The sequence below is a fragment of the Clarias gariepinus genome, chromosome 9 (genome assembly GCF_024256425.1).
Source record: "Clarias gariepinus isolate MV-2021 ecotype Netherlands chromosome 9, CGAR_prim_01v2, whole genome shotgun sequence".
Lineage (NCBI taxonomy): Eukaryota > Metazoa > Chordata > Actinopteri > Siluriformes > Clariidae > Clarias > Clarias gariepinus.
This window is the reverse complement of record NC_071108.1, coordinates 19,448,989-19,470,042: the sequence shown is the minus strand read 5'-3', so window position 1 is coordinate 19,470,042 and position 21,054 is coordinate 19,448,989. Positions and strand designations below refer to the sequence as shown.

At 37.9% G+C, this 21,054-nt stretch overlaps 4 protein-coding genes across 5 annotated transcripts; 3 read left to right on the top strand and 1 right to left on the bottom strand.

Annotated features, from left to right (window-relative positions):
- The first annotated feature begins 41 nt into the window (after nucleotides 1-41).
- ufd1l (ubiquitin recognition factor in ER associated degradation 1) lies at nucleotides 42-4,524 on the top strand. The gene is made up of 12 exons (XM_053504426.1): nucleotides 42-160; nucleotides 487-619; nucleotides 1,199-1,231; nucleotides 2,584-2,705; nucleotides 2,831-2,961; nucleotides 3,048-3,120; nucleotides 3,213-3,281; nucleotides 3,405-3,473; nucleotides 3,560-3,607; nucleotides 3,762-3,850; nucleotides 3,932-4,013; nucleotides 4,185-4,524. The coding sequence occupies exons 1-12, from the start codon at nucleotides 158-160 to the stop codon at nucleotides 4,257-4,259; spliced, it is 927 nt and encodes a 308-aa protein (XP_053360401.1). The 5' UTR covers nucleotides 42-157; the 3' UTR covers nucleotides 4,260-4,524.
- On the bottom strand, nucleotides 4,031-8,689 carry ciao1 (cytosolic iron-sulfur assembly component 1). Its single transcript, XM_053504425.1, has 7 exons — nucleotides 8,238-8,689; nucleotides 7,954-8,102; nucleotides 7,275-7,386; nucleotides 6,240-6,328; nucleotides 5,925-6,114; nucleotides 5,720-5,801; nucleotides 4,031-4,944 (listed from the first exon to the last, which is right to left on the bottom strand). Exons 1-7 carry the CDS (start codon nucleotides 8,374-8,376, stop codon nucleotides 4,710-4,712), a joined length of 996 nt encoding a protein of 331 aa, XP_053360400.1. The 5' UTR covers nucleotides 8,377-8,689; the 3' UTR covers nucleotides 4,031-4,709.
- Nucleotides 8,690-10,498: 1,809 nt separating this feature from the next.
- Nucleotides 10,499-13,830, top strand: tmem127 (transmembrane protein 127). The gene is made up of 4 exons (XM_053504918.1): nucleotides 10,499-10,850; nucleotides 11,637-11,941; nucleotides 12,175-12,339; nucleotides 12,476-13,830. Exons 2-4 carry the CDS (start codon nucleotides 11,701-11,703, stop codon nucleotides 12,784-12,786), a joined length of 717 nt encoding a protein of 238 aa, XP_053360893.1. The 5' UTR covers nucleotides 10,499-10,850; nucleotides 11,637-11,700; the 3' UTR covers nucleotides 12,787-13,830.
- Nucleotides 13,831-14,604: 774 nt separating this feature from the next.
- On the top strand, nucleotides 14,605-18,000 carry LOC128530501 (coiled-coil domain-containing protein 74B). Of its 2 annotated transcripts, none has more exons than XM_053504483.1 (7): nucleotides 14,605-15,231; nucleotides 15,324-15,371; nucleotides 15,463-15,514; nucleotides 15,613-15,793; nucleotides 16,698-16,798; nucleotides 16,884-16,946; nucleotides 17,819-18,000. In XM_053504483.1, exons 1-7 carry the CDS (start codon nucleotides 14,955-14,957, stop codon nucleotides 17,955-17,957), a joined length of 861 nt encoding a protein of 286 aa, XP_053360458.1. In that variant the 5' UTR covers nucleotides 14,605-14,954; the 3' UTR covers nucleotides 17,958-18,000. The 2 variants fall into 2 exon arrangements, with proteins under 2 accessions (XP_053360458.1, XP_053360455.1); XM_053504480.1 differs by having other exon boundaries at nucleotides 16,881-16,946.
- The last annotated feature ends 3,054 nt before the right edge of the window (nucleotides 18,001-21,054 follow it).

Genomic DNA, 21,054 nt, shown 5'->3' with positions numbered 1-21,054 from the left:
AACCGTGATTTGATTGGACCGCGGATTTGTTGTGGGGCTGCGTCACATCCTCCTTGACTGTGCAATTTCCCTGTGAAGGGAAAAGCTCTTGTACTGTCTTTTGTGAGACATTTTTTTTTACATAATATTTAAAACAGTATTCAGATAACGAGACATCATGGTGGGTATCAAAGTAGATGTATTAATGGAATACTTCTAATATTAGGATTGTGTTAAACCACATCATGTTTACACTGAAGCGAGCTCGGTCACTAAGCTAAGATGGCTAACATGTCGCAGCCAAAACAGTAGGCTTTAGGAAAGCTGCACCGTCACAGTCACTGATGAGTCGTGCATGTTTAGTGCTGTCCGATCGGAGTGTAGATAATTCTTTTTGGATTATTGTACTGTTAGCTTGGAAGAAAGTAATAGTGTTCACAGCGTAACATAAGACGACTCGGTGTGATCAGAACTACGCTTCACTAATGCTCCATGTTCTCTCGACAGTTTTCCTTTAACATGTTTGATCACCCGATCCCGCGAGCCTTCCACAGCCGCTTCTCCACTCAGTACCGCTGTTACTCCGTGTCCATGCTGGCCGGGCCCAACGACCGCTCAGACGTCGAGAAAGGCGGAAAAAGTATGTGAAAATCATTACTATATCCCAGCTTTTATGTCAGAGCCGCTTAGTAGTTGGCACTGTCGCCCTGCACCTTCAGGGTCTGGGTTCGATTCTCACCTCAGGTCTGTGTGCATGGAGTTTGCATGTTCTCCCCATGCTTTTCAGGTTTCCTCCCACAGTCCAAAGACACGCACATTAGGCTGATCAATGTTCCCAAACTGCCTGTAGTGTGTGTTTTGTTTGTTTGTTTGTCCTGCAATGGATTAAATACAGGATAATGCAGGACAGTTTTTATTTCAATTATTTATTTCCTATTAGCAAATCCAGATGTGTGTCTAGTGTGCTGCAAATGCATTGTCACTACATGTTCTTCTTTTACAGGTTCATACTTTCTATAAACCCAGTACCTCACACACTGCACACGTGATGTGTTTCTACACTTTGTCGTACTTGTGCGCTGATTGTACAATGTGTGTGTAAATGTGAAATTAGGTTTTGACTACTGTAGTAGACAAATTTCTACTCTAAAGGTATGCCCGTTTATCCATCAATCAATATATACATAACACACTCACTCCCTCCTTTCTCCTTTCCCAGTTATCATGCCCCCATCTGCACTGGACCAGCTAAGTAAGTACCTACATTTAAACCTCTATTTGTCACATATACATTACTGCACAGTAAAATTCCCTCTTTGCATATCCCAGTGTATCTGAGGTCAGAGCGCAGGGTCAGCCATGAGATATCACCTCTGAAGCAGACAGTGTTAAGCGCCTATGCATGTGTGTGCACGTAGAAAAAACATAAATAACTTGCTCAAGGGCCCAACAATGGCAACCCGGTAGAGCTAGGGCTTGAACCGCTGACCTTCTTATTATTTCAGGTTGAATCTCATGTGCATGTCTGCCCGTCTTTTTGTACAGCAGAACTATCTGCCTAACTTAATAATGATGATGGTGTTACAAAATCGCCTGGACTTTTTCTTATTTTATTTATATTGATTGCATCGGCTTTGTAGGAGCATTACAGTCTTTTCTGTCTTCCCTATACTGTATGTGTGCGCGCACACAGAAAACTTCAACCCGTTGTTTGGCTCTATTAAGTGACACCTAAAACCACACACACCTCGAAGTAGTTAAGAAAAAAATGCCAGATGGTGTAACCTAATGTGGCACATAACTGTTTATAACATCCTTTATATTCAACATTTTAATTTAATTTATGGTGCCATGTTCAGTTTTTATAATGCATGCACCATTTTCAGAGTAGGCTTTGGAGTAAGCCATGATGAGTTGTGCTGTCGCGCTGAATGAGTAAAATAAACTCACTGGATGCTGTGACGTCCCTTTGACTTAACATTTTGCTTTCTTTACTGGCACAGGTTCAACTCCAGGCAAATAAAAGACTGGAAAAGTGGCATTAAATTCTGTTCAGGCAGTTTTGTGTGATGCTGTGACATACAGACAGACAGAGACATACAGATAGAAATTTTTCTGAGACTGCTTTCGGAACATTTAGTGTATAAAACATAAAGATATGATTAAAAGAGTTTTATTTATATAGATGTCTATATGCATTACAGAATAATACATTCCTGCTCTTTGTGGATAATTTTGTATATACAGAACACATATATCCTGCCCATTGTTATGGACGTTACATAGCATTATCTTTTCTGTAGTTGCTGCATATACTGACTGCATTACCATGTTGCAAAATATTTACTGTATGTAACATTGCTGAGTACCTGTACTATGCAATGACGAAAAATTTGTACCTACCTACCCACCTACCTTTTGCAGTAACATAGAACCCCAGTACACAGTTCTGAGACTGTGCGTACTATGTAGTTTGTTATAGTCTCCGTAAAATCTGCCCACTGAGATGCTTAAATGTTATCTAATCATGATAATTATGACTTGTTACAGTAAATATGTGTATTCTTAACTGACGGAAGTTGTTTTCTGTCTCTCTTAAAACAGGCAGACTTAATATCACATACCCTATGCTGTTTAAACTGACCAATAAGAACTCAGACAGAATGACACACTGTGGTGTTTTGGAGTTTGTTGCTGATGAAGGGATCTGTTACTTGCCTCATTGGGTAAGTTGCTGAAATTTAAATAGCTATTATTAGCAGATTGATATAATTGCATATTTATAATGATTAGTGGTAAGATTTATGAGACAAATTTATATTCCAATGATCTGGGTATGGTGTACCCACAGATGATGCAGAACCTCTTGCTGGAAGAAGGAGGTTTGGTCCAGGTTGAAAGTGTTAATCTAATGGTGGCAACATACTCCAAATTTCAGCCCCAGAGTCCAGATTTCTTGGACATCACAAACCCCAAAGCTGTGTAAGCATCAGTACTGTTCAACCCAGTGGTAAAGAATTGTTGCTAATCGGGCAAAATTTAATGTGATTTTATGTGTTATTTTCTAGACTAGAAAATGCATTGAGAAACTTTGCTTGCTTGACTACTGGTGATGTTATTGCTATCAACTACAATGAAAAGGTGGGTGAATGCATGAGCAGCTTAATGCACACATTTTATTTTCATTCAACAAAAGATGCAAAATATGAAAAAGGTCAATTTTTGTCTTTCAGATCTATGAGCTGCGTGTCATGGAGACCAAACCGGACAAAGCAGTGTCCATAATTGAATGTGACATGAATGTAAGGCTGCACAGCACTAACGTGTTGTTTATAGGCGAAGAAGACAGTTTAGAGCTATGATCATCAGATCCATTTGTTCTGTGGGTTTACATACACCTAAATCCCTTTTTTTTTTTTTATTAGGTTGACTTTGATGCTCCACTCGGTTATAAGGAGCCAGAGAGACCCACACAGCATCACGAGGAACCAACAGTATGTTTGTATAATGAACTTAATAATATTAAAATTGATTTTAACAGCGACATTTTAAAATTAAATCAAACCTGTTTGCCCATTAGGACGAAGAGACAGATGCCAGTAATTATGAAATGGATATCGGATTCAGAGTGAGCAAAACATAGCACCGTCACTTTATTCTTACAATATTCATGTAGTTATTAAATTCCTATTCAACTGTGCTTTTAAAATGCATTATTAAAACTGCATTACACTTTCAGTATACTAAATGACATTTTCTCTGCTGTGTCCCATTCTGCCCAGGCTTTCACAGGCTCTGGAAATCGCCTTGATGGAAAGAAGAAAGGCATTGATCCAAATCCTTTCCGCATTGTTCCAAGTGACATCAAACGGTAAAAATGCACTACTGTCTTTCATACAACTGCTTTGAGTTGTGTCTCAAGTCTTTTCCTAAAACTTTAACTATTTAACAGGGGTATTCCGAACTATGACTTCAAGGTTGGGAAGATCACCTTCATCAGAAACTCTAGACCACAGCCTCGGAAAACAGAGGAGGTACTGTACAAGACACATTTGATCATTTGCATCACAATCATTTATCCACACTATAGTCAGTCACATACATGGAATGATTAAGTTTGAGAAGTCTGTAAAATACAAAGTAAAATATACTTTTATCAATTCATTAGATGTTCTATTGTCACATATTTTGTTCTTTGTGTACAGGAGGACTCTTCCACTAGCTTCATTGCATTCTCGGGAGAAGGCCAATCCTTGCGCAAGAAAGGCAGGAAATCATAATTCAATCCCAAGTTGACCAGAAACTAATAATAAACGCATCTTCATTACAAATAACTGCTAATGTATTCTGTTTTTAGAACGAAATGTCAAATTTCCGATATTCTCATGGATTAATTTTTTACTGATAATACAGGTTTTTGTCACACACTATAAAGCTCATATTCATTACATCCAGTGTAAATCCAATGACCATAAATTTTTTAAATTAATTTATATATGCAAAGTTAACATCATTTGAATAAAGAGCCAATGAGCCTACTTTTGAGCCAGCGCTTCCTGATTGAGTCATTTATATTTTTGTATACAATTTATTCATTATATTAATAGACCTAAAACAGACTTGAACAGTTGAATGGTATCTAAATCTTGAACAAAAACACTATTGCTTTTAAATCTGAGTGCTTTATGGAGAAAAAGCAGCACTCACGGAGAATATTTACTCTCAATGTTTTAATCATCTGATTGGTAGTTCCAGATAGCGATTTCTCCATCGTCGCTGCATGTAGCCAGCACACCTGCTTCCTTTGGATTCCAGGCCACACAGTTAACATCCTGGCTGTGCGCTTTGGGCACGTGAGCAGATATATAAAACACGGGCTGCTCAGGATCAGAGGCTGCTTCCTCCTTAAAAACACGAACTCCATCATCTCCACAAGCTGTAGCCAGAGCACCATTAAGACGACTCCTTTAAAAGGCAAAAATATTCTAGTCAGACTTGAATAATATATTTTACATTGGCTTTAAAGATTAAACACCCAATGTTTCTTGGAGATTCTAGTAGATGTTGACCAGAATTGGAAAAAAAAATGTATATAGATTTTTCTGATCAGAATACAGAGTACTTTCCTGCTGTGCATCTCCCATTTACCATATAAGACCAGTTTGTGAAAAATAACTAAAGTTTTGTGGAAACATTCTCTTCACAATTATACCACCTACATCAGCCTGGAATGTTAACATAAGGCAGGTTGGTTCAAATGCTCTTGGAATCAAATTCTGTCCCTACCGTCAGTGTACAAGTAGAAATTCGAATTCTTTAGACCAGGCAACATTTTTTTATCACAGTTATAATGATATAGTGAGGTGTTTTCCCCCTCTCTTTACATGTGCTTTATGATTTATGATTTACTTCTGCTTAGTTTCAAAACTGAGAGCATTGAAATCCTCTTTAAATGCACACAAAGATATGATGGGACAGATTAAGTGAGCTACTATATCTTTGTTTAGATCAGATTATTGGTCCACATCTATTAAATGGCCATCTACACTTTACACTCTACACTACAGCTTTAGCATTTTTTAGCATTTTTTCCCTCGTACAAATAATTCATAAACTCTTGACAAATAGAACAGTGCAGTAATGTTTGGAGAAGCTTTTTAACTTAGACTTAAACCTGACTAAAGTGCAAGACTGCAGCAGAAAAAAAAAAACTCTTGGGTGATCGAATCCTAGTACTTACCATGAGACATCATACACTGTACGGCTGTGAAAGCCAGACAAGGTGCAAATACACTTCCATGAACCATCGACGGATTCATCATCTGTAGGGAAGTCACAAGTACATAAAAAATGTCAGGATCCTTTAAATATAACTTTTAAAACAATTCAGTAGCTTTTGTAATTAATTTAGGCAAAACATTGCCCTGTCTTAAGTTCTCCCTTACCTGCTGCACACTCCTTCCATATTTTTACAGTGCGGTCATCACTACAGGAGGCTAACCGCTGTCCTTCAGGGTCAAATGAAAGACTCCACACTGTTGACGTATGTCCTTCTAAGGTTGCCCGGCATTCCCAGTCATCATCCTCTTCTTTATAAATACACACTTTGTTGTCATAACTGGCTGAGGCAAGTAACTGTAAAGAAAGAAAAGCTATTACTGGAATATGCTTTCAAATAGTAGTGAGAGTACAGTGTTAGCAGTGATACAGACAAAAATGCTGGTCTACTTTAGTAAATTTGTAAAGAAGGAAAATCATACCTCTTGTGTGGGATGCCAAACTACATGTTTTACATCCTGTGTGTGAGAATTTAAGACACTCACACACTCATACTCATCCTCTTCATCCACTGAAAAAAGAAGCAGCTATTATTATGCTAAACATTTTACCATTTGCATCTGTACAAGGTGGCCTACAAGTCTGGATCCATGGGCAAAAATGTATTTTAAAGTAGAAATTCCAGGTAATGCTTGGCCTCTGACTTTGTAGCACTTGTGTATTTGCTGTATAAAAATATTTAACATTCCTTAATCTAGAAGAACTTGATTTGTTACACACAGACATAATTTTCTTCTTTTGTTCTGGGCTGACTGTGACAGACTACTAATTTCAGATGACCCCAAAGAGCAAAAGTCGAATGGTCTTAGGTCTGGTTATATTTTATATTTTCTATTGATAAATTTGAGGCCATTCTGGGTCTGAAATAACAGAAAGGACTAAAAAGTAAAATACCAATTCTCATAAGGAAGAATACCTATGGATCTAGACTTTTTTGTGCTACTCGTATATGCACTGCTGATATGAAGACAGCTATTGGTGCTGTTCAAGAATTTAAAGGAAGCAAATTATAAGACAAAGACTCAAAACAACATCATCTTGACTGCATTAATGCCCTTAAACAAAACGAGGACAAAAATTCAAGTCTCTCAAATTCAAGATAATTATGTTTCATAGAACAGTGCTGAAAATGTGGTTTTCATAGGTTTGAGATTAAAAAGTAATGAACCATTAATTGAAAAAAAAGCTCTAATTATGATGAGTTTGCCACTTCAGAAGGGTACCTCTGCATAAAGCAAACTGGCAAAAGTGAACCAAAAATAAAAAGCAAAACTACTGTACATTGCCTACCTTTAAATAGAAAGGTCATGCTATTGAGTGGTGTATAAATACTCTAGTGTAAAACCCCTTGAGGTCAACATCTGATTAAAAAAAATCGTTGCCATTATTATTTTGTTTAAAAACAGAAATAGTAATTTTTGGCTGCAATTTTACTATCCAAAATTCACAATACATACCTTCCCATATCCAAACACTCTTGTCTCTGCTGCAGGTGGCTAGCAAGTTACCAGATGGAGCCCATGCGACACACTTCACCTCATTTTCATGTCCCTCTAACACTGTAAGGCACTGAAAAAAAAAGAAGGATTTTTGTATTTAGTGCCAAGCTAAAAGTTTTAAGGTAAATGTGAGATTGACAGTTTCACACTTATCGCCCTTCATGTTAAAATGCTCCCAGAACCAATCTTACAAATCTGGAATATGCCTGTGCCACCAGGGAAGGAAAGAAAAAGATGTGATAGCCTGGTCATTCAGTAGACTCAGCATTTCTCAGAAACAGGGTTAATCTGGACACACCAGACCACATGACTTTTTCTCTGATTAGTCTCACTGGTTTTCTTACGACCATACAGCTGTTTAGTCCCAATTCTTTACTCTCTGACAGTGTATCAGGCAGATCAGGAGTGCTGGGATGTTCCAATACTGTACTGTAGTGTTGCTGATGCACTGAAAAACTGTCATACAAAATGATCCACTCAACAGCACTTCACTCTAGAAACTACAACCTAGGCACTAATGAGGGATATATGTATGATTAACTCACTGTGTATGGAAAAACATGGGGTATAAACTTTATCTTTACATCAAAAACAAACAAAGAAATGGCCCCAAGTTATTTATTATGCTTATTATTACTTGAAAATCGTCATCCTTCTTTTTCCAGATACACGTGGTGGCATCGAAGCTAGCGGATGCGAGAAAGTTCCCACAGGGTGACCAGGAGATCTTCCTGACAGTTCGCTGGTGTCCATCTGACAGCACACACTTACACTGCCAGCTCTCTCCTGTGTGTGAGAGAACAGGTCACAGGACACTCATTAAATACAACTGACTTCACACACACTTCAGGCTTGAGTATCAGGCAGAATGACTTCGTGTACATGTGAACGCCTCAGCGCTAATCCTAGGTGTAGCGTTACCTTCTTTGCCCCATATCCGTATAGCTCGGTCTCCCCCGCAGGAAGCCAGCAGCGCGCCCGTGGGGCTCCACGCTACGTACCAGCAGCGCGAGTCCGGGTGCGCGCTCAGTCTGTGCACGAGCTGCAGCGTGTCCTTCATCTGATCCCTGAGCTGACGCGGGAACCTGACTGGTTTAAAAACTGCACTTAAAATAAGGAACGGCTTCAATGACCTGATAATAACAACAGAACTTCACTGTTTGCTTCTCATGTCGGATGTTTATCAGATGTTTCCGACTTCCTGTACGGTCTTTCTCCTGCTCTTCCGGGTCTCAGTGGTCATATATAAACCACAGCGCCGCCTACACAGACGCCTCTGGTCCGTGTGCTAGGTTAAAACAAACAAAAACCTGGTAATTGATGTTTTATTACAAAAACCTTACTCGATAGTTCGGGGCATACAATCCTACAGCAGTGTCCGGTTTGGTGTAATTCATTGGTCCAATTTCTCAATTCAGTGTGATAAAACATTAAACCGAGATTTACCGCATGGGTGTCAAACGGTACATGTTATAATCAGAACCACCAATGAAGGCAGAACCAGTGATATATATATATATATATATATATATATATATACTCTGTTTTTCCACTAGTGGGCAAAATAGAGCAAATACCGACACCACTTTAAGTTACTACAAACATTAAAATAACACCATGAATTTTATATATACTGTATATATGCAAATAGCAGCAATAAATATAGTGCAAAAGCTGCTTATAATACTCAGTATTTCATTAGCAAGCTTTTCTTTCGTTTATGTTTTGCATATTTGAAAAGCACACCTGGGGTCCGTTCTTCGTACGTCGCTTGACACATCCGAGATGAATTGACACATCTAAGATGAGATCATCGTGCTAATTACGATCTGGCTAATTCGGTTCTTCGAGCTCACCTGTTGTTGATGATTAGTGTAGCTGGATTGAGTTGTCTAGGATTATTGCGCGCTCGTGCGTTGGTTTAAAAGGCGATATGCATCGACAGTAGAAACACTGATCACAAGCCCTCTGATTGGTGGACAAAATGGAAAAAGAGCGGCTCAACTTTTTTTGTAACACGTGTTATGCGCTAAAATGCCCCCCTGCCATGGATTGCCCCCCCTACATAATCACTATCAAATATTATATTTGAACATAAATTTATAGGTTATTGGTTTACAAATTACAAATTACATGAGACAATAAAATAAAATAAGCAATATGAAAATAAATATGTCGTATATGAAAAAATAGAAATATTATGTATACTTTTATATTGTTTATTTTATAATAAAATTAGTTTCGTCCAATTTATCATTATAAAATATTTATTTTAAATATATATAAATATTTATTTGCATATTTTTATGACAAACCCCTGAAATATAAATGTGTTACAAAAAAAACATTATACAAGAATTTGTATTAATGGTCTCGACGGCTGTCTCATGCCGAGGGTTTATTATAATAGTAATATCATATTTGATAATACTAAACCTACGAATTTATGTTCATATATAATATTTAATAGCGATTATGTGTCTGTGTGTGTGTGTGGGTGTGTGTGACCTCGCCATTTCAACCAATCATAACCTGGCAGGAGCGCAGGCTAAATCCTGTTTACATGAAATAAACCTGCTCCCGAGCAGGTTCAAGCTTACGGATATGTTGCTATGACAACAAATGCGAGAAGCGCATCGAAGAACGAAACAATCCAAGATCAGGACAAATTCACAACAATCAAATCCAGCTAACTGAGTTAGCGACGTACGAAGAACGGACCCCTGAATAAACAGTGTAATTATGTTAATAAATGTTAGCACATCATCCTAATAATACATACAGAATGGTTTCTGTAGGTCTTTCCTTTTCATGGCAATGTCACATTATATTGCCATTACCAAATTATAAAATAATATATCATAAAAATCAACAACAATAGAACAACTAAAAAACTGCAGGAGTAGTATTGACTATTGTTAATTCTGATATATTACGTAATTTAGGAATTTACAGGGTAATAACTCTGTTCCTGCTTCACAGCCTTATTGCTTTACAACACTGGAGGCTTGCTTATTCATTTTGCCTATAAAGAGTTTCGTATTAGTTAAACATTAATGAGTTCAGGTTAACCAGGTCGACCCGTACCGAGAGACACTTAAATAAGAGCTTGATTGTGAAGGATATGGCGCCCTCGAAGCGAGCAGGGCATGATTACTCCACATCGCGCTGCCCGTAAGGCTGCAAAACAGGAAGCGGAAATCTAAAGAGCAGGGAGAAAACGCGGAAGCGTACTGACTGTTGTTTAATATCCAGCCTTTGTGTTTTAGTTTTGTGTTTAGATGTAAAGGGCGAACATGGCAATGTCTTAGTTACAAACCTTGCAAGGTATATTTATATAGAAAAAGGATATTATAATTGTAGGAACCTGCCATGTTTTGTTTTGTGTGAGAATCTCTGTCGGCTTCATTAGCTGTGTAGTTTAGCTTTCGTGTTGCTGCGCTAACCGGGCCTGTTCAATTTCTCTTAAAACTTCCCAATTCTCCGCTATGGCTGTATCTGACTTTCAGTAAACGCGATCGTTGATCTTTACAGGTAAGTGCTTGTTATTATAAATCGTTATAACCCAGTGTTGTTATTTTCACAATACACGGAGAGCTACGATACCATTTACGGTTAGTTTTGCCCTTTAAAAAAAATAAAAAAACACTATAACAAAAAAACACGCGATTTTTTATTATTATTTTTATTAGGGCTAAACAACAACATGCATTCCCCAATGTGTTTTATTTATTTAGTTATTTTTTTAAAGTTATGTTGTTTAAATACCTTTGATGTTTATTTAGCAAACATAATCTAGTGAGAAAAAGTATTGTGGTAAAAAAAAAAAAAAGACAGGAATTGTAGTAAGCAGGCAAGAAAGCTGAGAATACTGTTCTGAGCAGTGTTTCCCTGCCCTGTCAGTCAGGAGTGATCTGATACCCAGTAATGTGTACCAGCCCGATACCCACAGAAATGCTGGATCAGTATCGGCTCCTATAACAAAAGGTAGAGACTGGAAATGGATTTGGAAGATAAATTTATTTGTGGAAATTAATTTAAACTAAGTTTATTTTTAATTATTTTATTGCCTTTAGAATTATTATGTTTGTATAGTAAAATGCGGTGTTTAATTAGGATAAAGGCACTTTTTAATGACAGGGTCCAAATCAGCGTCTTCATTCTTTATAGATATACACTGTTGTTGTCCTCTAATATTTTTAGAGTAAGGTCAAATATATAACAATAATTTTTAGTGTTTAACAAACCGCAGGCGATATGTTGACACTGAAAAATGACTTGTATACAAATTTCTATATTTATCTGTTTTGATTATTCTAGGACAGTCATCTCCAAGTTAAGCACCGCCATATTGTGCTGTTCAGTTGTACGATTCAGCTAGTGGATGATGTATGCCCCCACGGGAAGTGCTCACCCTGGAGCCCGCAGGAGACGAGGCGGGCCTGCTATTCCCAAGCAACCGGAACGCAGTCTGGCGTCCGCATTCCCTGGTGCACTCTCCATCACAGCACTGTGCACAGCCCTGGCTGAACCAGCATGGCTGCGTGTGCATGGAGGAACCTGCCCCAGACAGGAGCTTGGGGTGGCCGACGTGCTGGGATATATAGACGAAAAGCTAATTGAAGGCAATTTTTCATTATCGTATTTGTTGAGTCAATAACACTGTAGTGCTAGCTAGTGAAAACTGTTGAGTTCAGGCACTTTGAATACTTGCAACTTGAATAACCAAACAGTATTCTTATTGCACTCTCATGAACTTGCAGACGATACACATCTTTGTTTTAGCTTTTAAGAACCAGTCCTATAGATTTTTTAAAATTTATATAAACTAACAATGTTTGTTTTGTTTTCCCAACAGACTACTGTATTAATTCCCAGACAATTCTACTGTTGCGAGTCATTGCCGCCTTCTGTTTCTTGGGCATCTTGTGTAGTCTTACAGCTTTTCTCCTGGATGTCTTTGGGCCTAAACACCCTGCTCTGAAAATTACACGCCGATATGCCTTTGCTCACATTTTTACAGGTATTCACCATGTCAGGAACCCTTCTATTTTTATTTTTCATGACAGCTGATTACTGAAAAACTGAGAAAAAATATTTTTATTATTAAAAATATTAGAAATCTTAAACTGGATGTCTCTATTTTTTTCAATGTCTAGTGCTCCAGTGTGCCACTGTGATAGGCTTCTGTTATTGGGCTTCAGAGCTAATCCTCATCCTGCAGCAGCAACACAAGAAGTATCATGGCTCCCTCATCTATGTGACATTTGCCATCAGCTTTTATTTGGTGGCTGGAGCTGGAGGAGCTTCCATTTTAGCTACAGCTGCTAACTTGCTCCGCCACTACCCCACCGAGGAAGAAGAGCAGGCCCTAGAACTACTCTCTGAGATGGAAGAGAGCAGTGAGACGTATCCAGTTGACTATGATATCGCTAACCAGTTCCAACCACCACCTGCTTACACACCCTGAACGAAAAGCATTCTTAAGTCTTTTGTGTTGTCCAGCTTTCTCACCCCATGCTTAAGGTACCTTTTGCATCCTCCCAACAAATAATGGATGGAGCCATGTGCAAAGTCTGTTCAATGTAATACAATGTAATAAGTCATCCACATGTCAGCCTAATACTCATACAATACTATATTACCAATTTGCCCATGTCTAATTTCTATTCACCTATTTAAGTGTCCATTGTGGACTTTTATTATGGCAGTACTTTTGGAATGGCTGATAATCACTGGAAAAATTTGTATTTATCTTTCATTATCATAGTGTGCGCGTAGATGCCAGTAAAGGTTGGAAATTTAAACGAACCTCCTTCTAGGTTCTGTCAAAAGTGGCATGCTTTACTATGCACTAGTAACAAGCTAGATATACCCTGAGACTAGGCATACAGAAAATCTAACTGCCTGTTGGACACATTGAGTAGGGTTTTAAAAAAACTTTAGGTTTCCTCTTCTTTTTTTCTTCTTTTGCTAAATACTGCATGTTGGTCTTTTGTAACATTCCACATGAAGAAATGATCCACGTTAAAGTTATTTTGAATTGCCACTATAATCAATATGTTCCTTTTACTTTAGATTTTTTGCAGCTGGTCTCGTGTACACACACACACTTTGGTTTTTCCATGAAACTGCACATACACTGTTTTATTTTAGTCACTGTTAACTTGCTTTTGGAGGGGATGGCTGGTTTCTTTTTTTAAACACTGAAACCTAAGTAAATTCTGCATTTCAATGATGCCCAGTGTGTTTTATATTTGTTATTCATGTTTAATAATATTGTAAAATACCGATTTTGCTGTTCAAACAATTTACCTTAATACTAGAATTTGACTTTGTGTAGATATTTTAAATTCAAACTTCGCAAAACTGTGTGTGGAACAAACATCAATTGACAAAAGGGTTGTGAATTAATTATTATTATTATTTCTTTTTCTTTTAGATTAAATTATTTTCCCCTGGATGGTCTTTTATTTTGTGACGTGTGACTTTAAGGAAAATGCATATATTCCCCCCCCCCCCAAAAAAAAATATTTATTTGTTCTTGTATATTATTCATTACACATGGTGAACTTTGATCTCTATGACATTGCCATTTTTATTAGACTCATTGGCTGTGATTTTAAATTGTTCCATTTTGCCAGGTGGTGTTGGTGTGTTCACTATTTGTTTATTGTTAGAATCCTACATCTGTCCTTGAGTTATTTGAAGAATGCTTTGCTAGTTTATATAACTGAGGATGTCCCAGCTTCAAGCACTGCTCCAAAGTTCTTCTACGAAAACAATAATTTGTGTGTATTCATATGATCGCAGTTTACATAAATTGTTTATAGTTCTGGAATTGTTTGATATTTCAAAGCATGCCCTGACTATGTAATGTGTGTTTATTCAGTGATCATTAGGGATCTGATTGTAAACATGAACAATCGAATTTTACACCCATTATTTTGGCATTTATATTGGGCTGGATTGTGCCAGATGTGCTATGTTTCTCTTTCTGTATTCATTTATGTAGCTTTGTCACAGAAAATAAAGTCACTGATGACTTATGTGGTATTGTTGCTTGTGGAAGGCTTTGTTTAAAACATTGGTTCTCAAAATCATTAAAATGGTCTTCAGTCATAAAAAAGACAAATCTAAAGTGGTGGAACCCTATTATCGAAATGAGATTATTTAGAATATTTATTGGCCTGTTGCACAATGTTCTTATTATTACAATAACGTGGTGGTCGAGGTTTACATGTCACTTCCGGTGTTCTGGCAGAGTTTGTCGTTGCCATGACAACGTTTGATTCCGGCTGAGCCCAACAGAAATTGCCTGCGTTATCGCTTCAGCTTTTCCGCCGAAGTGTCCCTATGAATCCGATGAGCACAACCGGTTAATTTCTCCGGGTTTTCGGTTGTGGAGACGTGTTCGGCCGGGCCTGGAGGATAAAAGCTCATCCAGGTAGTTTTAGCTACACAGCCATGTTTAAGCAGCACGATCAGTCAGCACTAACAACTGTTTTGATCGCTGTTTGTATAAGAAACGGCTCGGCTCAGTACTGCTTCATGTCTGTCCGGAGCAGATGACCGGAAGAGCCGATAGTCTAGCTAAAATGATGAGCTGGAGTTAAAGTCGGCTAATTAGCTTCTAACATGATGTCCTCCTGCAACTTACCCCCCCTGCGGAATTTGCCCAGCTGGAGTCGGGTTGGGACGCTCGATCGGGCTCGTTTCCCTCCGCGATTTCCCTGTGAATGTCAGCAGAAAGCAGCAACAGAGCACAAGACAAGTCAGACCGGTGTCGGGATGGACAGGGCCGGAGCGAGGGTCTCCTCACTGGAGAGAGACATTCAGTTCCTTCAGCAGACGCACAAAAGCACCCTGGAGAAACTACACGAGGAGATTGATCACCTGAAGCGTGCTAACAAAGGTGAGAGTGATCATTCGAAGCCTCCTGGATCATTCTTGCTCAGTATTTGGACACTATCAATCTGCTCACAGATCATTTCTTCCCTTATTCAGAACTGCAGTATCAGCTGATTATGGGAGCTCAGCATCTTCCTCCCAGAGGTAGCAGAACAAAGGTGCACAACATACACATCTGTTCAGTTTGAAAGATCTGTATTGTAATTCTCTCTGTGGTGTATCAAACACCTTGTAGAACCTCCACCACAAGGCTTACGTGAAAAGCAGTGCCAGGCTCGAGTCCGCAGGTGATATACTGCACCCGGTCCACCTATTGTACATAGCAGTCATTCACAAAATGACCAGAACCGACACATTCAGCTTTACTTGCTTTGATCTGCTTAAGGCCTGAAGAGAAGCCAGAGACAGGTCATCATGGTGTAGAACACAGCATGTCCGTCATCTTGTCTCTGCTGCCTCTGAGGATTCAAGACAGTTCAACACGGGCTCCGCGCAGCCCAACTCTACAGGAGTGTGAGGCCATGATCCGACAGCTCTATAACACCAACACCTCGCAGTCTCAAGAGGTGAGAAATCATCATCTATAGAAAGTTAAAAAATTTTTTTTTATTAGCATGTAATTCTTATTGGGTAAGCTGTTATCTGATGGTGCCCTAAATTTCATTTGATTCTGTAAACATGCTTTGTGACAATTAAAAGGGTTACATAAATAAAAATGAAATGAAATAAAATAATACAATAGGATATATTAGCTCATATACTGCTCATTTTGATTCTGTCACACACATTCTATAATGTTTGTGACACGCTCATAACAGTTGATGATGACACAATCCCTCTTTCCACCTAATGATGATCTGGTAATCAAATGAAGATACATTATTACCTCACAGTATGGCATAAAAGTTGATGCTGCTGCCTAGTGTTGCATTAAGTGGGGAATGATTGACTACCTGTGCAAACACACAACAAATGATAGATTTGTCAATATAACAGTTGAACTGGCAATTCAAATAGAAACTTTTTTTCCCATAGAACTTTTACATAATAAACAAAAGAGTATGATCACAATGCATATAAATTGTGGGTCTGAGAATTTATGAGACAAAATAAGGTAAAAAATAGAGAACCTTAGACGTACCTAAGTAGCCTGTAACCAACTGTAAGTGACAAGTAAGTGAAGTGTCCATAATAACCAACATTGCAGTTCACAGTAAGATCCTAGATCTTAATGATCTTTTTGAGCATTACAGGAAGATTATGTTAAATTTACAGCTTCTTTGGGGGAAACAATCCCCACCAAAATCTAAGCAAACAAATAGAAATGGTTCTAGGGAAAAAAAGGCCAGTGATTATTAATGCTTATCTTAGTGCACAGGTTAATCACAAATGATTAAAAACACTCCACAATCTAAGTAACAATTCATAACACAAGAATACATGTCAATGTTATATTTTTCTTTATCTTAGCTGTTGCAGTTGAAGGCTGTTCTCCGAGACTTGTCAAACAAAAAAAAACTTTCACCTGAGGTCTACAATCTGACAAAGACAAATCGCTCTGATAACACAAGGTACTCTTTTTCATCATGTTACTATATTAAGATGCTCAAAGTCATATCTTGTACTAATGCTGTTATTTATTTTTGCTTTCAGAAGTGGAGAGTTGACAAATATTCCAAAAGTGTCTCTTATGCCACTCAAGCCCTTGCCAAAAATACAGTAAGTTGACTTGTCTTACTTTGTTACTTACAAAAATGATAGATTTATACAGTGCCTTGCATAAATATTCACCCCTTGAACACCAGTTTTGTGGAGTGTCCATGGCTATGGTTATCACGTGAACAGTTTCTCTAAACTGAGCTGTGGATTTCTATCTTTCAGATTTATTCCAGTCCTCTTGGACTTTGGTGGAGGGCCTCTGCTAGGCAGAGTCTTGACTGTGGTCTTTTAGTATTCTAATAATGGAATACTATACTGGTGCTTTACAGAATGTTCACATACAATCTAAAGGGACTGCCTAATCAATACTTTAATACTTGTTGCAGTACTTGTGAAAAAATGTGGAATAGTTTAGAGAGTAGCTCCTTTCAAGTGCTGAGAGAAAGCTCAGTTTCATCCGCAGTCATGCTACTATCATGAGTTACATCATCAGTAAAGCGTAGTGAGCTCTGTCTGAAACAGCCTTGCCAACCCAAGCCATTATTCCTATCTCCACTGTGATTGATCAGTAAGCTTGTATGTTTTCAATCATGAGCAGATCCTTCCTTTCTCAACACTTTGGTGATTCCATCACTTAATTAAGGTTAATCTTAGTTCTAGAACTTTTGTGGCATATCTTTATATTTATAGGGGAATTCCAATCTGGCCCTCTTGCCTCCACCAAAAAACAAAATAAACAAACTAAAGAACTGTTAAATACGCCCGTCAGTCACATAATCTTTTTCTTTCTGTCACTTGAATGGGCTCACATGCGTGGATTTAGAGAAAATTATCGCACCATGGTGCAAGTTGTTTAACACATCTAAATGTAAATATCAGGAGATTAAATTTGACAAAGTTGATAATATGATATACTTATTGTCCTGCTGTAGACATCAGACCCAGGTGACTGTGAGAGAGAAAGTTATTCTTCCTGCCATCAGGCAGACCCTGAGCAGCAACCTGACAGAGAGGCAGAAACGTGCTCAGGACATTCACAAATTGCGCCTCAGAAGAGCAATCTTCTCCTAGCCTATACAGCTGCTGTATGCGACAGTAAATATTATGAAATAAAATTTGCTTGTATTAATTTTTATGCATTGTATTTTATCTCCCACTTTCATCTGGCAGAAGTTTTACTATTTGTCCAGTGCATCTTCTCAGATTGTTGATAATGACCGTTGGCCTCAGACTATCCCCCACCCCCCGTTGTAGCAAATTACCCTTGGTACTTCACTCACACATTGTCTGTACTGCTTGATCCTGTATTCAGGGTCAAGGGGGGCCTAAAGCCTACCCCAAGAGACTTAGGGCACGAAGCGGGGAACACTCTGGACAGGGTGCCAATCCATCGCAGGGCACACACATACACACACAATAAAGTGGATCCTTGGATTTCGAGCATAATTCATTCAGGAAGCAGACTTGTATTTCAAAACACTCGTAAACCAGAGCGAATTTTCCCATAAGAAATAATAAAAACTTAAATTATTTGTCCCACAGCCCAAAAAAATGAACACAGAAAAACAGTTAATACAAAATATAAAGTAAAAATAAAAACGAATTTTCCCATAAGAAATAATAAAAACTTAAATTATTTGTCCCACAGCCCAAAAAAATGAACACAGAAAAACAGTTAATACAAAATATAAAGTAAAAATAAAAACAATTAACCTGCACTTTTAAGTGCTTCCGTTTGTGCGCGCAGGCGATGTGTGTGTGTGTGTGTGTGTGTGTGTGTGTCTGAAGCTAAAGTAAGAGAAGAGGAGAAATCAGACCCTCCCCTCTTCTCGTCTTACCTCTCGTCAGTAACCCTTCTTCCTCACACACATACACACTCATTAATGGAAAGACTGAAAAGACTAAATAAAAAAAAAATCTTTGCTTGTCTTGCGGAATGCTCATGAACCGTGTTACTCGCAATCTGAGGTTCCACTGTATGGGCAATTTGGAAACGCAGATTAACCTAATCTGCATGTCTTTGGACTGTGGGAGGAAACCAAAGTACCCACAAGCATGGGGAGAACATGCAAACTCCATGCCCACAGAGATGGGAATTGAGCCCGGATCCTGGAGGTGCATGGCGACAGTGCTAACCCCTACACCACCGTGCCCTTTGGTACCTGCTAAATCCGCTAAGAATAAGGGTTCTTAGACACTAAACACAGTAGTCAAATTACATTAAGTCAAATGTACACAAAACTTATAAATATGAAATATATATTTTAAAATAAATATTAGTCTACATTTTTGCTTTTGAAACAAAATCAAGGCAATTAAACATTAAATACGATCAGTATGATATGTAAGGAACAAAATTATTGGCCTGGCCAGTACTGAAAACAATTAATAAAATTTAAAGAGATTGGAATTGGGTTAAGAACTGTCCAGCACAAAATAATGAATAAAGATCATCTAAATTCTAGGTAAAGATGTATGGTAAAAAATGAAAACAGTAAAAATCACAGCTCTGTTTTGAAAGTAAGAGCATTTTCCTATGCACAATGTAATGAGAACTCACAAAAAATAATTAAAACTATTTTGAGCATGAGGAATCATTTTCACACATGAACGGACCACCACATTGTGTTCTGTAATCAAAGCTAAATGTGAAAGAATGAAATTGAGTGTGGGACTGTTTTTTTGGCCAGGTAGTAGTACATAATGGAGTGTGTTAATTTCTGAGGAAAATAATTTACTTTGTGTGGTTTGATGTGGTCACCTTATAACAGCGCATCGCAGAGTGTTTTATTCCCTTTATAATACAGTAAGTTGCCAACAGTAGTTTTAATAAATTAGATTAAATATTCTATAAATATTCTATAGTTTTAATAAATTAGATTAAATATATAAGTGCTTTTAACAATGGTCCTTGTCGCAAAACAGCTTTACAGAATCAAAAGAAAATTATGAAAGTGTGCATGGAATTTAAGAAAATATGTATAAATCAAAATGATCAGATTGTCCCTGATGAGCAATCTGAGGGCGACTCAACAGGGAACCCATCTTTATTTGGGTGATTATGGATACAATGTGTTTGTCCAGTGCATCGTATGGGCGCTTGATTGGATCCAACAACCAAGTGGACAGAGCTAACCAGGAGATTGGCCAATTCCTGAAAACATACTGCGCTATCACCGGAAAAAACACACATACACACACACAGTCCATCCATTAAGGGAAAAAAATAATAATTCAAATTTGCCAAAACATTAGCAAAAGTCACTTTTATCCTACAGAAATTTTCTAGGCAATCCCTTTGCAAGTTGCCTTGTCTATGTTTAAACCCTAGACTCAAGACTTATCTAAGCCTCTTTTTGACATAAGACCAAAAAGACCTATTTATGCTAGCAGAAATACTCTCTGAATTATAAATGCTTTCTGAGATTAAAAGTAACCCAATAGGGCTATAAAGAGATAATCTGTTTAAGATAGGTATATACAATTTCTTCTTTTCAGCCAATTTTTCCTGATTCTGGTATATTTCCTAAAAAGAAAAAAAAAAAAAACAATAGTTCAGACACAATATTAGCATACTACTACATAACTTAGACATGGTTTCGTGTTGTCTCAACAGTTTTACAGCACTGACTACTATGTCTCAAATGCTCAACTTACTAGTTACTAGGTAACTTACTGGGTCACAGTTCTTCTGTAGTTCAGGGCAGGCGGTGTAGACATGCTAGAACATTTATCAGCTTAACACTTCTGGTATTTGGCACTCAGAGTCTTGTGAGTAATCATGTGGTGGCAGCTCAGGATGGAAGTTATTCCACGGCTTTTCGTTTTATCTGCTTGAGTGGGTACAGCTAAAACAAGAATGGAAAAGTCCTTGCAGTGATGCGGAGAGCGTTCTTGAAGGACTTTCATGCTTCTCACAAGCACACTGGGTAATTATCCAGCTGAAATCCAGCTGCTGTCAATAGCATGGAGCTCACCTAAGTCCCTAATCTTTATATTTCTTAAAATATATAAAGAGAAAAAATATACACATTACAGACTCAAGTGTGCCCTAGAGCACAATTGTAATTGCGGTGATTTTTAAAAAACATGCAATGGAAAAAGAAAAATGCACTTACCTTAATGGCATCCAAGCACTAGTGCAATAATGGAGCAAGGGATAATATAG

Excerpts from the sequence above, each read along its gene's own strand:
- tmem127 (XM_053504918.1), top strand. The coding sequence starts at position 11,701 with ATGATGTATGCCCCCACGGGAAGTGCTCACCCTGGAGCCCGCAGGAGA. Across the intron at positions 11,942-12,174 it reads AGACGAAAAGCTAATTGAAG|ACTACTGTATTAATTCCCAG; the intron begins GCAATTTTTCAT and ends TTTTCCCAACAG. Across the intron at positions 12,340-12,475 it reads CTTTGCTCACATTTTTACAG|TGCTCCAGTGTGCCACTGTG; the intron begins GTATTCACCATG and ends TTCAATGTCTAG.
- LOC128530501 (XM_053504480.1), top strand. The coding sequence starts at position 14,955 with ATGATGTCCTCCTGCAACTTACCCCCCCTGCGGAATTTGCCCAGCTGG. Across the intron at positions 15,515-15,612 it reads TGCCAGGCTCGAGTCCGCAG|GCCTGAAGAGAAGCCAGAGA; the intron begins GTGATATACTGC and ends GATCTGCTTAAG. Across the intron at positions 15,794-16,697 it reads ACACCTCGCAGTCTCAAGAG|CTGTTGCAGTTGAAGGCTGT; the intron begins GTGAGAAATCAT and ends TCTTTATCTTAG.
- ciao1 (XM_053504425.1), bottom strand. The coding sequence starts at position 8,376 with ATGAAGGACACGCTGCAGCTCGTGCACAGACTGAGCGCGCACCCGGAC. Across the intron at positions 6,115-6,239 it reads TTTGGCATCCCACACAAGAG|TTACTTGCCTCAGCCAGTTA; the intron begins GTATGATTTTCC and ends CTTTCTTTACAG. Across the intron at positions 4,945-5,719 it reads ACAGTGTATGATGTCTCATG|GAGTCGTCTTAATGGTGCTC; the intron begins GTAAGTACTAGG and ends TGCCTTTTAAAG.
- ufd1l (XM_053504426.1), top strand. Across the intron at positions 620-1,198 it reads CGTCGAGAAAGGCGGAAAAA|TTATCATGCCCCCATCTGCA; the intron begins GTATGTGAAAAT and ends CTCCTTTCCCAG. Across the intron at positions 3,474-3,559 it reads AGCATCACGAGGAACCAACA|GACGAAGAGACAGATGCCAG; the intron begins GTATGTTTGTAT and ends TTTGCCCATTAG.